At 39.8% G+C, this 13,079-nt stretch overlaps 1 protein-coding gene across 6 annotated transcripts in view; it reads right to left on the bottom strand.

Annotated features, from left to right (window-relative positions):
• Positions 1-13,079, bottom strand: part of KYNU (kynureninase) — a 92,206-nt gene that overhangs the window by 28,204 nt on the left and 50,923 nt on the right. For 5 of the 6 annotated variants that reach the window (XM_081167848.1, XM_081167850.1, XM_081167846.1 and 2 more), the window contains 2 exons: positions 9,579-9,677; positions 8,986-9,059 (listed from right to left, as the gene is read on the bottom strand). In XM_081167848.1, the coding sequence (XP_081023974.1) occupies positions 8,986-9,059; positions 9,579-9,677 (173 nt within the window). The remainder of the gene's footprint in view (positions 1-8,985; positions 9,060-9,578; positions 9,678-13,079) is intronic. The other variant, XM_081167849.1, reaches the window with a different exon arrangement.

Raw genomic sequence — 13,079 nt, 5'->3', positions numbered from 1 at the left:
CTTAGTAGATGTGGCTTGCTGGGCATCACAAAAGCGGAGAAGAGTATTAGGAGGAAATTCGGCAAAGCAGCCTTCAGAAAAAAAATCTCAGAAATTTTATCAGAAAAATGTTTTCTGTGAAATATGGCAACAGCTCTACTTTGAGCCCCTATATCAATTATTTTCACCAAATACAATTCATTCTTTTTTCATAATTCCTCACGTAACTATTCTTTTAAATTATAGCTTTTTTTGTCTTTGTTACCATATTTTAAATTGTCATGAGCTGACCCATGATAACTATTATTATTTAATTGAATTTATATAATACCCTATACCTGCAGGCTGATCGCCGAAGAATTGATGCTTTTGAATTATGGTGCTGGAGACTCTTGAGAGTCCCATGGACTGCAAGAAGATCAAACCTATCCATTCTTAAGGAAATCAGCCCTGAGTGCTCACTGGAAGGACAGATCCTGAAGCTGAGGCTCCAATACTTTGGCCACCTCATGACAAGAAAAGACTCCCTGGAAAAGACCCTGATGTTGGGAAAGATGAAGGGCACAAGGAGAAGGGGACGACAGAGGACGAGATGGTTGGATAGTGTTCACGAAGCTACCAGCATGAGTTTGACCAAACTGTGGGAGGCAGTGGAAGACAGAAGTGCCTGGCGCGCTCTAGTCCACGGGGTCACGAAGAGTCGGACACGACTAAACAACAACAACAATACCTGAAGGTCTCAGGGCAATTCACAAGATAAAATTGCAAAATAAAAACACAAAATATATAAGCAAAATATATATATAAGCTGAAACAGCCAAATAACCCCCCTCAAAACACATAAAAACCTTTAAAAACAATTCATTTTTATAAAAAAAAATTTTTAAAAAAATTTAAAAACACAATTTAAAAGCAATTTAAAAGAATGTTAACAGTACTATCTGCTGGGTAGCAGCAGTTCTTTTGTAGTCTGTCTTGTGGAGAGAAGGAAGAGGCCAAAGATACAAACTGTACAAATAAAATAAATACAAATAAGCTAGAACGGTATCCTAGACTGATGCTTATGTGCTCACTGGAACACTTTTCCAGCTAGAATCTGTTTCAATATTTTTATGGATGTCATTGAACATCTAATGGCTATCAAACAGTATAGTTCATATATTCCTCTCTGGAGCTCCATGTCCAAACAATTGATGGTGGCCTGTAAGAATGGTAGAGCCATCTATAGTATATCATCACATATCAATATGCTTGTTACTTCTAGGAATATTTCCCAGTCTAGGAAAATTGGGTTCCCTGTGTTTTTCAATAATGTGCTGAACTGGAAGCATGGAAATTCCCATACAGATATGCTTCGCAGCCCCTAACTTATTCACTGATTTTTTTATCCTATCAAGGATCTCAGGCTATCATACATGATTTTTCCCTCCCAGCCCACACCCCATTTTTACTTTTATAACAACAGTATCAGGGAATATGGCTAGCCCAAGATTACCCAATAAGCTTCAGGACTGAGTAGAAATTTGAACTTTGTCACTCCAGTTTCAGCTAAAGACTAGCCATTACATCAGTCCGGCTTTCACAAGATACATTAATAACATCACCATTTGCTAAGATGCAATTGTGGTTTCTAGGGCTTGAAAAATACAAGGCAAGACAGGGAATACTTGAGTGTTCCAGAAATGTAAAAAAAAAAAAGGTTTGTAGCTAATGGTGTTGTTTTATGCTCTGTGTTTTTGAAAAAATATAAAGTGCATATCTGATCCAAAGCAAGATAAATTACATTAGAGACCAAGATTGCATCTTAATACATCTTGTTAAGTCGTATTAAATATTAAACTTCCTTGACAGGTGGACAAGAATAAGGACTCTTCTGTGGCTTACCCCATTGGCATTTTGTTTAAAGAAAGCTATAATTTACAGCATACATTGTAATTTAATAAATTTCAGAAAAATTACTTTCCTATAAATATCAATAAAGTGAAGAGAATATGAAAGATGAGAAGTTATAAACAAATCTATAATGGGCAGGGGAAAGGGTAGCCATAAGTTTGGTCATTGGATGAAAGCAATTGATCAAATCATTTAAATGGCATCAGGAAGATCAAGTGGATAGGAATTTAATTACTTCTTTAGGAGGAGGCTAAAAGGCAAGGAAATGAAATCTTAATACCAGTTTATATGTTGGAATGACCCTGTATGGCCACTGGGTGTCATCCTTGATTCAAACGAGGAGTAAAGACCTTCCAGACACAGCACAACACCTGCAACTTCAACAGCAGTTAAATTCTACTCTATTTGATTGTATGGGATACAGCAAATTGTTCTGCATTTAAATCAGCTATAAAATGGAATACTCTGACATAGACAAATTCACTTTTGTCTCACTCCCTTATTTGGAGACCTGGAACATCCTTGGTGATGTAGGAAGCAAAAAGCAGAAAAACACAAGGATGTGATTGCTCGAAATCAATACGAGGACTAATCTTAAAGTCCCAAATAAATGCTAAATACTAAGGCTAATTTTGAAGGTTTCACATTTCCCATGGTACCCAGATTTAAACTGTATTTGCTTTCCTAGATTTCCCTCCCCATTGTTTATGTTTGAGCATGGAAGGACATGAGAATTACTAGTTTATGTGACTGAAAAAAGCATGCTGTACACTGATACTACAAAATACTTGTACTACTAAGATCCTCCAGCAGACATTACATTTCCATTGCTTTGTTCTGCTGTGTGTCTGAATTCCGTCTCGTTTTTAGTTTTAAAGATTGCACATACAGTTCAGCAGGTGTACAAATCCACATTATTACCATTATTATGCTTTCAGAAATTATGGCAAAACATAGCCTTTTTCAGTATTTGAAATAAAGGGAATCATTGTATAAGTGGCGTTTAACCTTTTATGCCAAATAATGTTGGAAATCCAAAGTTAATAGCTCTGCTCCACAGACTATACTGTCAGTCATAGTTTATTATGAATATCCAGGAAAGGTTGATCTAGAATATAAACCTAGTCAGCATATGCTACAGTTCTTTTGCTTTGCAAAGGCATGGTCTATGCAGCTTTGACTAGTTTCTTAAATGGGGAGGTACAAAAAATGCCTTTTCCAGAAGGCATCAGGTCTGGCAAAACTCATGCCCCTAAATGTTGTGTGCTGAAGAGATGAGGCATTGAGGTCCCAGAGCATCAATGTTTTGCATAATAATGGTAAGTAAACGGTTTTCCAAAACTGTCTAATAATTCAAGTATGCTCCTCCTCCATCTCAGACCCATTACTTCATTCCCTATCCTCTAACTCAGGATAACAGAAATAGATCCAGGCGGTCGTTTGCTAGGCAAATGTTATCTATGTGCAGGTGTTGTTCATTTTATCGGAGCTTGTCTTTAGCTCTGAAGAGCCTTCCACATCCTCTTCAGAAAAGGAGTACTCTTTCAGTCTTAGCATGTTACTTGGGGGACCTGGAGGATGGATGCTCTCCTGACCACTCAATGCTGAGGGATGAGACCCCAAAGCCGTACTCTGCACAAGTATCTCAGCTGAAAGGTCCAACAATAAGGTGCTTTTTATCTGCGTTGAGATCCCCTGATTTAAACAAAAGAATCGAGGGGCCGTGCTTGAGATTAGACATGGGGACTGCTAAAACACCACAAACTCATCCTCAGATGTGGACGAGTCTAAATTTGATGGCAAAATATGTCACTTGTCGTCGTCTGAGAGTCATGTGTTACTCACGATGGAAGACGTGAAGGGGTTCCAGACTCCCTCTCTAGGTCTGTGGATTTTGGACCTTCTCCAAGTCTACAAAAGGCTGCAGTCTACAAAAGCCGTGCAGGAGAATTGACCACACCTTCCCTAGCTCAATTGAGCTAACACTGTAACCGTGTTTCTACTCACCTGGAACTGAGACAGTCCACCGCCAAAGCATGTGTGTGTGTGTGTGTGTGTGTGTGCGCACACACACACACACACACACACACTACTGTTAGGAGGTGCTGAAGATCCTGAATCCTGGCTAGCACACACCCACTAGTGCTCCGACAGCAGCTACTGCTGAGCTTGATGAGCAACATGCACACTGAGCTGTGAGAAGCAGTGAATCTTTTCCTAGATGCCTTTCCCATTGTTTTGATGCTCAGCTTGCCTTCACCAGAGCAACAGAAAGGCAATTGAGGTGTGGAAGGGAAGGGGCCAGAGATAAAGACTATAGAATTTTATTTTATTTTTTAGAACGCTCGGGGGTGGGGGGATGCAGAGAATTTGGCTCAGAAGCAGATGGAAATAATATTAGCCAGAAATTTAATCAAGGAACCTTTGGAAAGGACTGAAGTGGTCGTGGGGAGAGAAACAAGCACCAGACACAGGTAAGAAGCTGCCTGAGAGATTTAAAAAAACCAGGAAAGGCCGAGGTGGAGAGGCTAACCTCACACACAACAATGAAGTCAAGGAAAAGGACAAAATACACAGGCCTGGGGAATCGGGCACAGACAACAGTAGACCTAGATCAAATGGTCTGCTCCAAGCAAAGACAGGAAATGAACTGAGGCCTGAAAGAGAGGGAAAGGCAACAATTTCATTCTAAGTTATAGAGTTTCTTTCCTTTGAGCAGTAGGGGGAGCTAAGCCTATAGGAAGAAATTCAACACCCAAGGGAGAAAAAACACAAGAAATGCTCCTAAAATAGAACGTTTCACAATTTACACTTTAGTCATCTATGTGATGGTTCTTGGATCTTTCTGTCCCAAAGAAAGCTGAAAAGGCTTCCTCCCGGAGCATTTTTAAAACAGACCTGCAAATTTCAAACAAGGTTACAGGAGAGTAGTGGCTGCAAGCATTTTATACACTCAATAGAACATAATTGTCATTGCTAGTATTCTGTGAGAAACAATAGCCTTGTAACCCCAACTATTTTTATTTCTTTAATTTGGATGATGGAAATTGCAGGGGTGTGTGTGTGTAATATTTCTGTCATGCTCCCTTTGTGCATAAATTACCAAAGACAGTGTAAGAAGATCCATGAAATACATTTATAGGGGACAGGAGAGGTGACAGACAAGTGAAAGAAAAACAAAGAAAATAGTTTTAAAAAGCAACAAACTTCTTGACATTTATCTCAAGCAAATCAGAATCTCCAAGAATCAGCTTGTAAATTGCTGTTATCTTCCATAATGAGTTCTTCTCAATTAGAAGTACTAAAAATGATTCCAAGAATTAATCAGAATTATTGTGTCTAGACTGTTGTGAACAATATTATCTGTCTAGACAGCCTTGCTTATAATGCAATTGTGCTTGTACCATAACTACTTTTACTCTGAGATTTGGACTTCCGAATTCTAGCTCATATCAAAATATAAACCAGCAGTGTCTTAAAACATTATCACTAGAAAGAAATATTTACATTTGTTAAGATCTTTTAAAATATATAATGCTACTATTCTTAAAGAATGTGATGTACTGAAAAATATTTGTTTTCATGCAGCAAGCGTACCATCGAAGAGCACTTAATTTTCATAGATTATAAAGGCTTTGATAATGCGTATCTTTGCCTAATGCTTCCTAGCTTTATAGTTGGATATAATTTTAATGAAAACATGACACTATTAAAAAGCCATTAGCCACAGAGCTGAATTTCTCTTTGATTTTGTTCACAAACCAAAGACATTAAAGATACTGTTTAAAAGAATAATTTTAAAAATCAAAACTACTCTATTAAAGCATCTATTTGACCTGACTTGGGGTTACTTATTTTTAAACATTATTTTTTCACTATTAGATGCATTTATAGAAGAAAGCAGATTCCCAGCAGATTGACATTGGATGAACTCCTCAATGCAAAGCTTTGGGATGGCTTCCCTAAACTGTGACTGATGCTACCATGCTACCAAACTGTGGAAGATTTGGCTTAACCCTTCCAGATATTTAGGGGGGGTGGGAGGTGTATGTACACACATACAGTGAGCCTGCCACTTATGTGAGTGTTCAGTTCTGGGGGTCTGCATGCAAAGATAAAATTGTGAAAAGTCAGGAACCCGCAGAACCGCCCCGTCCCACAATGTGGAGTGCTGCTTACTGGGGCCTGGGAAGATCGTAGGAGGGCCCCGAGAACTTCTCAAAGCCTTCCTGTGAATATCCCAGAGCCCGGAAGCGTGAAGGCATCTTCCTTAACAGGCTCTGTGATACTACCAGAGCCCTCACACTTCCTTCCCAAAGCACAGTAAGCAAGGAAAACCCACTGGGTCACTGGTGGTGGGAAAAATAAATAAGTGGAGAGTAGTGGGTTTCCCCCATTTTTTTATTTACTTATTCATCTCCCATCATGTGTAAGGTTGCAACTGCTTAAGTAAAGCAAGCACAAGTTGTGGGCTTACTGTACACACACACACACACACCTTTGTTCTTTGTTTACAAATTCTGCTGCCACCATAAAATCTTTAATAATATTTTATCTTGTCCACTTTATATGTAATTTATTGAAACTTATTTTTTCTTTCTTTTATTATAAACCACCCTTGGGACTGTAGTATAAGGTGATGATTGAATAATGGAATGAACATGCACAGATGTTTTAAAATGTTAAATGAATATATTTGCATTTATTAAACTCTTCGTTTATATAGGATGAGATTCAATGAAGCCCAAGTTGTCATCCACTCATGCAATGGGGCCTCTACTTCCTCTTCTCTTTGCTGAACTGCACTGCAAGTGCCTATGATCAGCTCTGGAAAGTTGGTGAACCCTCCAGAGCAGATATGGGGTGCGAGAGGGGGCTGCAAGTGGGTGAGAAGAGAAACTGAAGACCCATTGAACATGCAGACAAACAGCACTGGATGTTGCCCATACAATATATATTAATAGACTAGACGACCACAGAGACTAGGGCTTGCCGATCAGAAAGTCGGTGGTTCGAATTCCTGCAACGGGGTGAGCTCCTGTTGTTCAGTCCCTGCTCCTGCCAACCTAGCAGTTTGAAAGCATGTCAAAATGCAAGTAGATAAATAGGTGCCGCTCTGGCAGGAAGGTAAACAGTGTTTCCATGCACTGCTCTGGTTTGTCAGAAGCTGCTTAGTCATGCTGGACACATGACCCGGAAAAACTGCCTGTGGACAAATGCCAGCTCCCTCGACCAGTAAAGCAATATGAGTGCTGCAACCCCAGAGTCATCCGTGACTGGACCTAACGGTCAGGGGGCCCTTTACCTTTATATTTAAACTGTTTCTGATTCAAATTTGTACTATTACATTAAGGAAGCGGTTATATTCTTATCTCAGTTTATTGTCCTGATTAAAATCCCAGAAATGCTAAAGGACAAGACTTGAAGCTCTCTCTCTGGATGGGCTGGCCCACCCAAGAGGCAGGCTGAGTCAGCCGCCTCAGGTGGTATAACACTATGAGGTAGTGTCCCTGCAGGCCCCCTGCCCACCCCGCCATTAGTGGAAAAGCAGCAGTGGCCACTCCAAAATCACCAGAAACTGCCATCACCGTTGCTGCTTAATGGGCGCCACCACATGGCCCAGGTAGAAGAGGTGGTGGTGGCATGGCAACAACATCTTCACATTTCGGACTGCACCTGCTCTCTGATTCAGTACTTAATGGAAAGATACAGGGCTGAAAAGAACTGGCAAGTTTCCTTCAGCTTCTCCTGAAGTTTGTCTTTGGGTCAGGTCATACATGTGTCTCGTCTTAAGCCTTATTGTTTCCTGAGGCCAACTGCCTCCTGCTGTCACTCTCATACCTTCTGCCTTCCTTTCATCTCAACTCCTGTTCCTCTGCCTGCTACTTCCTCGGGCTCTTTTCTGCCTGAACTGTTCACAGTGCCCATGCAGGCCACACATTGATCCTTAGCAATTCTGGGAGTGTGCTTTTATACAATTTCAGACCTTTCACCAACAATCACTTCTATTATCTGACATCCCATTGGTTTATAACTATGAGTCAATGTGAGCCAGCAGAATGTTAATTAACTGGCCTTTCATAACGTGACCTTTTGAATCCTCCTATCTTGTATAAATGCTGACAGGTTTAACTATGAACCACAAAGGCCTATAACAGCTTCTTTGTATATGCAGCAACTGACAGCAAGCTGCATATAACCTCTTACACTTACCTACTTCTAAATACAATATTACACACTCACACATTTATCACCATATTACTTTCTGCTCTCCATATTTTCATAGCATTAAAAAAAAAAAGCTATCTCAGTCTTTGTCAATTCTCCATACTATATGGTCAGTAAAACATGAGACTCTTGATCTCAGGGTCGTGGATTTGAACCTGTTATTGTGCTTCTAGCACACTCTTATAGTTCTATCACACAGAAGCGAAAATATATTTCATGCATTTATTTATGTATACAATAAAATGCATTGTGGTACTCTCAGTGTGATCAGTCCCAGTGCCATCGTCTTAGAAAATCAAGGCTGTTTAAAACAACAAAGAATACTCAAGGAAGTAGAAGCAGTTAGTTCCTAGGAAGCTATTTTTCAAAATGAAGAATCACGAGGATGAAGGAGGTGGTTTTCTTGATTACTTGATTCCCTGGTTAAAAGAATACTGCTAAGAAATTTTGGTTTGCTGCTATGTATGACTGAGCTGATATCAATCTCCATGAAGGCAAAATAGACTGTGTGTGCGCATAAACAAAGCAAGTTATCACAATTTTGAAACAGCAATTCAAACACCATGCTTGTTTTATCTCTTCAGATGGGTTTTATTTGTCTAAAAAAGCATTAACACTGTTACTTGTAAAACTGTGTATTCCTGCAAAATAACACTAGCTGGCTTACAGCATCATCTTATAAATGAATGCTCAGGGGGAAAAACTTTTCTGGAAGTAAGTGTGTATAGGACCTGCAGCCTTAGTATACATTTCCATTTGTAGGGTTGGGTTTAACACACAAAAATAAATGAATTGTATATGTTAGTACACACACAAATAAAAAAAATGTGTTTAGAAAACTCTTCATTATTAGGATAGTTTTTTGAAAATGTGAAAGATACTTACGTTGGTTTTACAGTCTGGGAATGTTTCTCATGAATGAAAGCACCGGCTAGACCTCCTGCTCCCGAATTGAGGTACTGTAAGATAGAAGTCAGCATTTACATATATTTTTAGTTTTATCATGCATGATAGCATAACTGACTTCTCTTTGGAAACTGCAGACTGACTTTGATTTAAGTATAATGTGAGCGAGTGTGAACCAGTAAGGAAAGTGTTCCTTAAAACAGCTTTATATTTTAAATTGCATAGCTTCTTGTAATACTGGCTAAGAGCACGTAAAGTGGTTTCTTCAGATGATGCTCCATATTAGTGGATTTCCGTTTTCCTACAATCTTGCAGAACCTCCAGCATATTTTGAAAGCGTTTCTTCATGACCATGTTCTGAATTGCCAACTGTTAAGGGCAAAGCTGTACTGAAGCAGCTTACCTAGCTTACATGTATTTAAAATGTAACACATATAACACAGGTTTATATGGAACAAATAATGAACAGTTCTCTTCAGTCTTTAACCAACTGTTCTGTTTGGCTGCTTTTGCAATATCTGTTGATTTTTAACTGTATTACAAATACTCCAGAATACTAAAGACATTCTCACCTTATAGGAACACCAGCAGGCAAAGTCTACTCCCCATTCATGTAAATGCAGTTCTACGTTGCCTACAGCATGAGCCAGGTCAAATCCAACAAAGCAGCCCTTATGGACAAAGAAGTGATTTTAAGTTTGCTTTGTATATACAGAAATCATTATTTCCATGCAATGTAATGGTTGGAAAGCCACAAAAAGCCACAAAAAGACAACAATGGGTGCATCTGTCTTGAAATGATGCAAGAAGCATCATGACCCTTCCACAACTATGCTCTGCACAACGCTATTGTAATAGGACTGCTAGCTGTGACCCGAAAAATATGTGACACAACCACCAGTATACCAAAACCATTCAACCCCAGGACTCATGAAAGCAAATGCAACTCACAACCTAGATGGGGCCTGCCTGGCACTACAGACTTCCTGTCAGCTCTTCTGTGGTCCCAGGCTCCCTCTCCCCTCAGTCACAGGCACATAAGCAAGCAAGGGTGGGTGGGCTGGATTTACTTTGGTAGGATCAAATATTGTACATGCCTAGAACATGCTCTTTTCCTACCTGAGAATGCTAGTTGTGGGAAACATACCTGAACCCCCAGCAAAGAACAACTGCACCTTGATTAAACAACAGCATGACCCTTTGGGAAGTCTCAAGTATGTTGTTTGTTGGCAATGATGAACTCAGCCGCATTTACATCTGAGTAGATATGCATAGGATTGCTCTGTCATCTACTGTAGTTCCATACTATGGAAATAAGCTCCCCACAACTGGAAGCAAGCGAAGAAGCAGGTTCTCAAAATCTAATGTGGATTTCTGAGGGAAGGCAGGCTCTACAGAGCCTTACGTGCATTTTGATGTGAAACTCCAAGAAAATACTAGAAATGAACTATGTAAGCATGCATAGAAATTACCACTTGATGGCAGCATTTTTAAAGTAAGGAATAATACAAAAATTAGTATTATAAAGCTGCAGTATTCATGAAACTGAAGAAAAACGATGGTACATTTTGTGCATGGACTACAAATTAAAGAATATTTTACTCCCCCCCCAAAAAAAGGTCTCTTTATAAGCAAGGTGTGAAAATGAATAGCGAGGGCATAAATTCCTGTATCTTTACCTAAAAATAACACGAAAGCTTGAGACTATTGAGTTCTTTCTTATGCTCCATCTAAATTATTAAAACAATACTTCGGTATATTAAATCTCCTCTAAACTATGTAGCTCTCAGAAAGTAATTGCATTTATAAGTGTGATGTGCTAATTCTAATGAAGCCACTAATGAGGCTGTCAGCCTATAAAATTCTTTCAAAATGAAGGGATGAACTTGTAGGCCTCATCACTTGTCAAATGTAGCTAGAAATGATGGATTAAAAAAAACTATATAAGGGGTGGGCAAAAGAGAGACAATATTCTATTGACAGATTGCTAAGATTCTTGCAAAGAATCTGGACAGGGCAAGCATGATTTGAACTGGGAAGACATTTTGTATGTGATTTTGCAAGAAGGTGTACTCAGGAGGATAACCTAATGAAAGTTAATTATGGCTTAACTATGGATAGAAGCTGAGTATGCGTTACACATTTAAAACATGTTGGTGTGAAATTACAAGGCAGATAAAGGCAGATATCATCTAGTGACTAGGTAACATACTGACTGAAAGTACTTGTTCTTCCTCTTTCACAGCTTCTTATCATATGCAACTATGTAAATGAATCATCACACATAACATCACAGCAAACAAGACTTCTTTTCAATAGAGTTAGTACAGTGACCTGTTTCACAGAAGCTTGTAGCCAATGCAGTGCTGAGTGTCCCATCAGCACAAGGATTTACACTTGTGCAACAAGACTTTCTCTCCCTCTCCTACGCCCCACACAAACTGCTCCCTCCCAACATCTGCTCCAGAGGGTTTGGGGAAACCCCAGTACAGTTACAGGGGGTGTAAGGGGCGGGGGGGGGCGGGTAGAAGGGGGAATCCTACTACAGTGGTACCTCAGGTTAAGTACTTAATTCGTTCCGGAGGTCCGTACTTAACCTGAAACTGTTCTTAACCTGAAGCACCACTTTAGCTAATGGGGCCTCCTGCTGCTGCCGTGCCGCCGGAGTCTGATTTCTGTTCTTATCCTGAAGCAAAGTTCTTAACCTGAAGCACTATTTCTGGGTTAGCGGAGTGTGTAACCTGAAGCGTATGTAACCCGAGGTACCACTGTACACAAGTCAGTCAATCAATCAATCAATCAATCAATCCTTTATTCGACCGATAGTCATAAATAAATGCTTGTGCTGACAGAATGCTTACTTGGTGCTGTGTTAGATGCAAGTGACACAATTCTAGCTCAACTGCATTGGCTGCCAATTAGACTCTGGGCCCAATTCAAAGTGCTTCTTTTGACCTATAAAACATTAAATGGCTCAGGATATTAATATCTCAAGGACCGGCTTTGCCCATATGACCTGACCCAGACGCTGCAATAATTCTGAGAGGCCTGGAGGGCAGCAATACAAGAAAGGGCCTTTTATGCCGTGGCTCCCCATTTGTGGAATGCTCTCCCCAGGGTGGCTTGCCGGGAGACTTCATTTCATATCTTTATCTGCCAGGCAAAAAGTTTATCTATAACTAGGCCTTTGACTAAGTGAACATTTCATGGACTTTTAAATGTGTTTGTGGGAAGGGGTTATTGGTTGGTTGGTTGGTTTTCTTATTATGTATTCTGCATTCTCATTTTGTATTTTTATATTGTGCTCTGCGCTGTGATCCTTGGCAGAAGGGCAGTATACAAAGGTAATAAGCAAAATAACAATAAATAATGCTAAACCATAGATTAGTACTATGTGAAGGGACAGAAGTAAGGCTTGCACAGAAGCAAGCTCTCTTTATACAGCTATAATTTAAACTAACCAGAGTTTAGCATTAAACCCAATCTGGCTATATGCACGGTAAGGAGAAAGTGGATAAAGAAAAGATTTTCTGCCTCTCACGTAACACTAGAACTTGGGGCCATCCAATGAACCTGAATGCCGGAAGATTCGGGACAGGCAGAAATAAAGTACTTCTTCAGACCATGCATACCAAAACTGTGGGCTTCATTCAAAATCTTCCCTCACTCTAAACCTGCCCCCTGATCTTGAACTCAGTTGCTTCAGAGTAAGTCTAGATCTGACCATCAAGTGAGAAGTCAGCTGAGAGCACAGATCAATAGTTCTTACATATATACTTTCTTATCAAGATCCATGTTCCAAAGTCTATTATAGACTGGAAAGCTTAGCTGAACTCTCCAGCAGTAGTTAAGGTTTCATTTGCTGAGCTTCTCTTGCTACCATTACCATTTTGCCAACACAGGTTATTGCAGAACTATGCAATATGTATAGTATATGCAAGATTCAATGTACAGTGGTGCCTCGCAAGACGAAATTAATCTGTTCCGTGAGTCTCTTCGTCTTGCGGTTTTTCCGTCTTGCGAAGCACGGCTATTAGCGGCTTAGCGGCTATTAGCGGCTATTAACGGCTTAG

Source organism: Podarcis bocagei, assembly GCF_964188305.1.
Source record: "Podarcis bocagei genome assembly, chromosome: 1".
Classification (NCBI taxonomy): Eukaryota; Metazoa; Chordata; class Lepidosauria; order Squamata; family Lacertidae; genus Podarcis; species Podarcis bocagei.
This window is presented reverse-complemented; position numbering and strand designations above follow the sequence as displayed.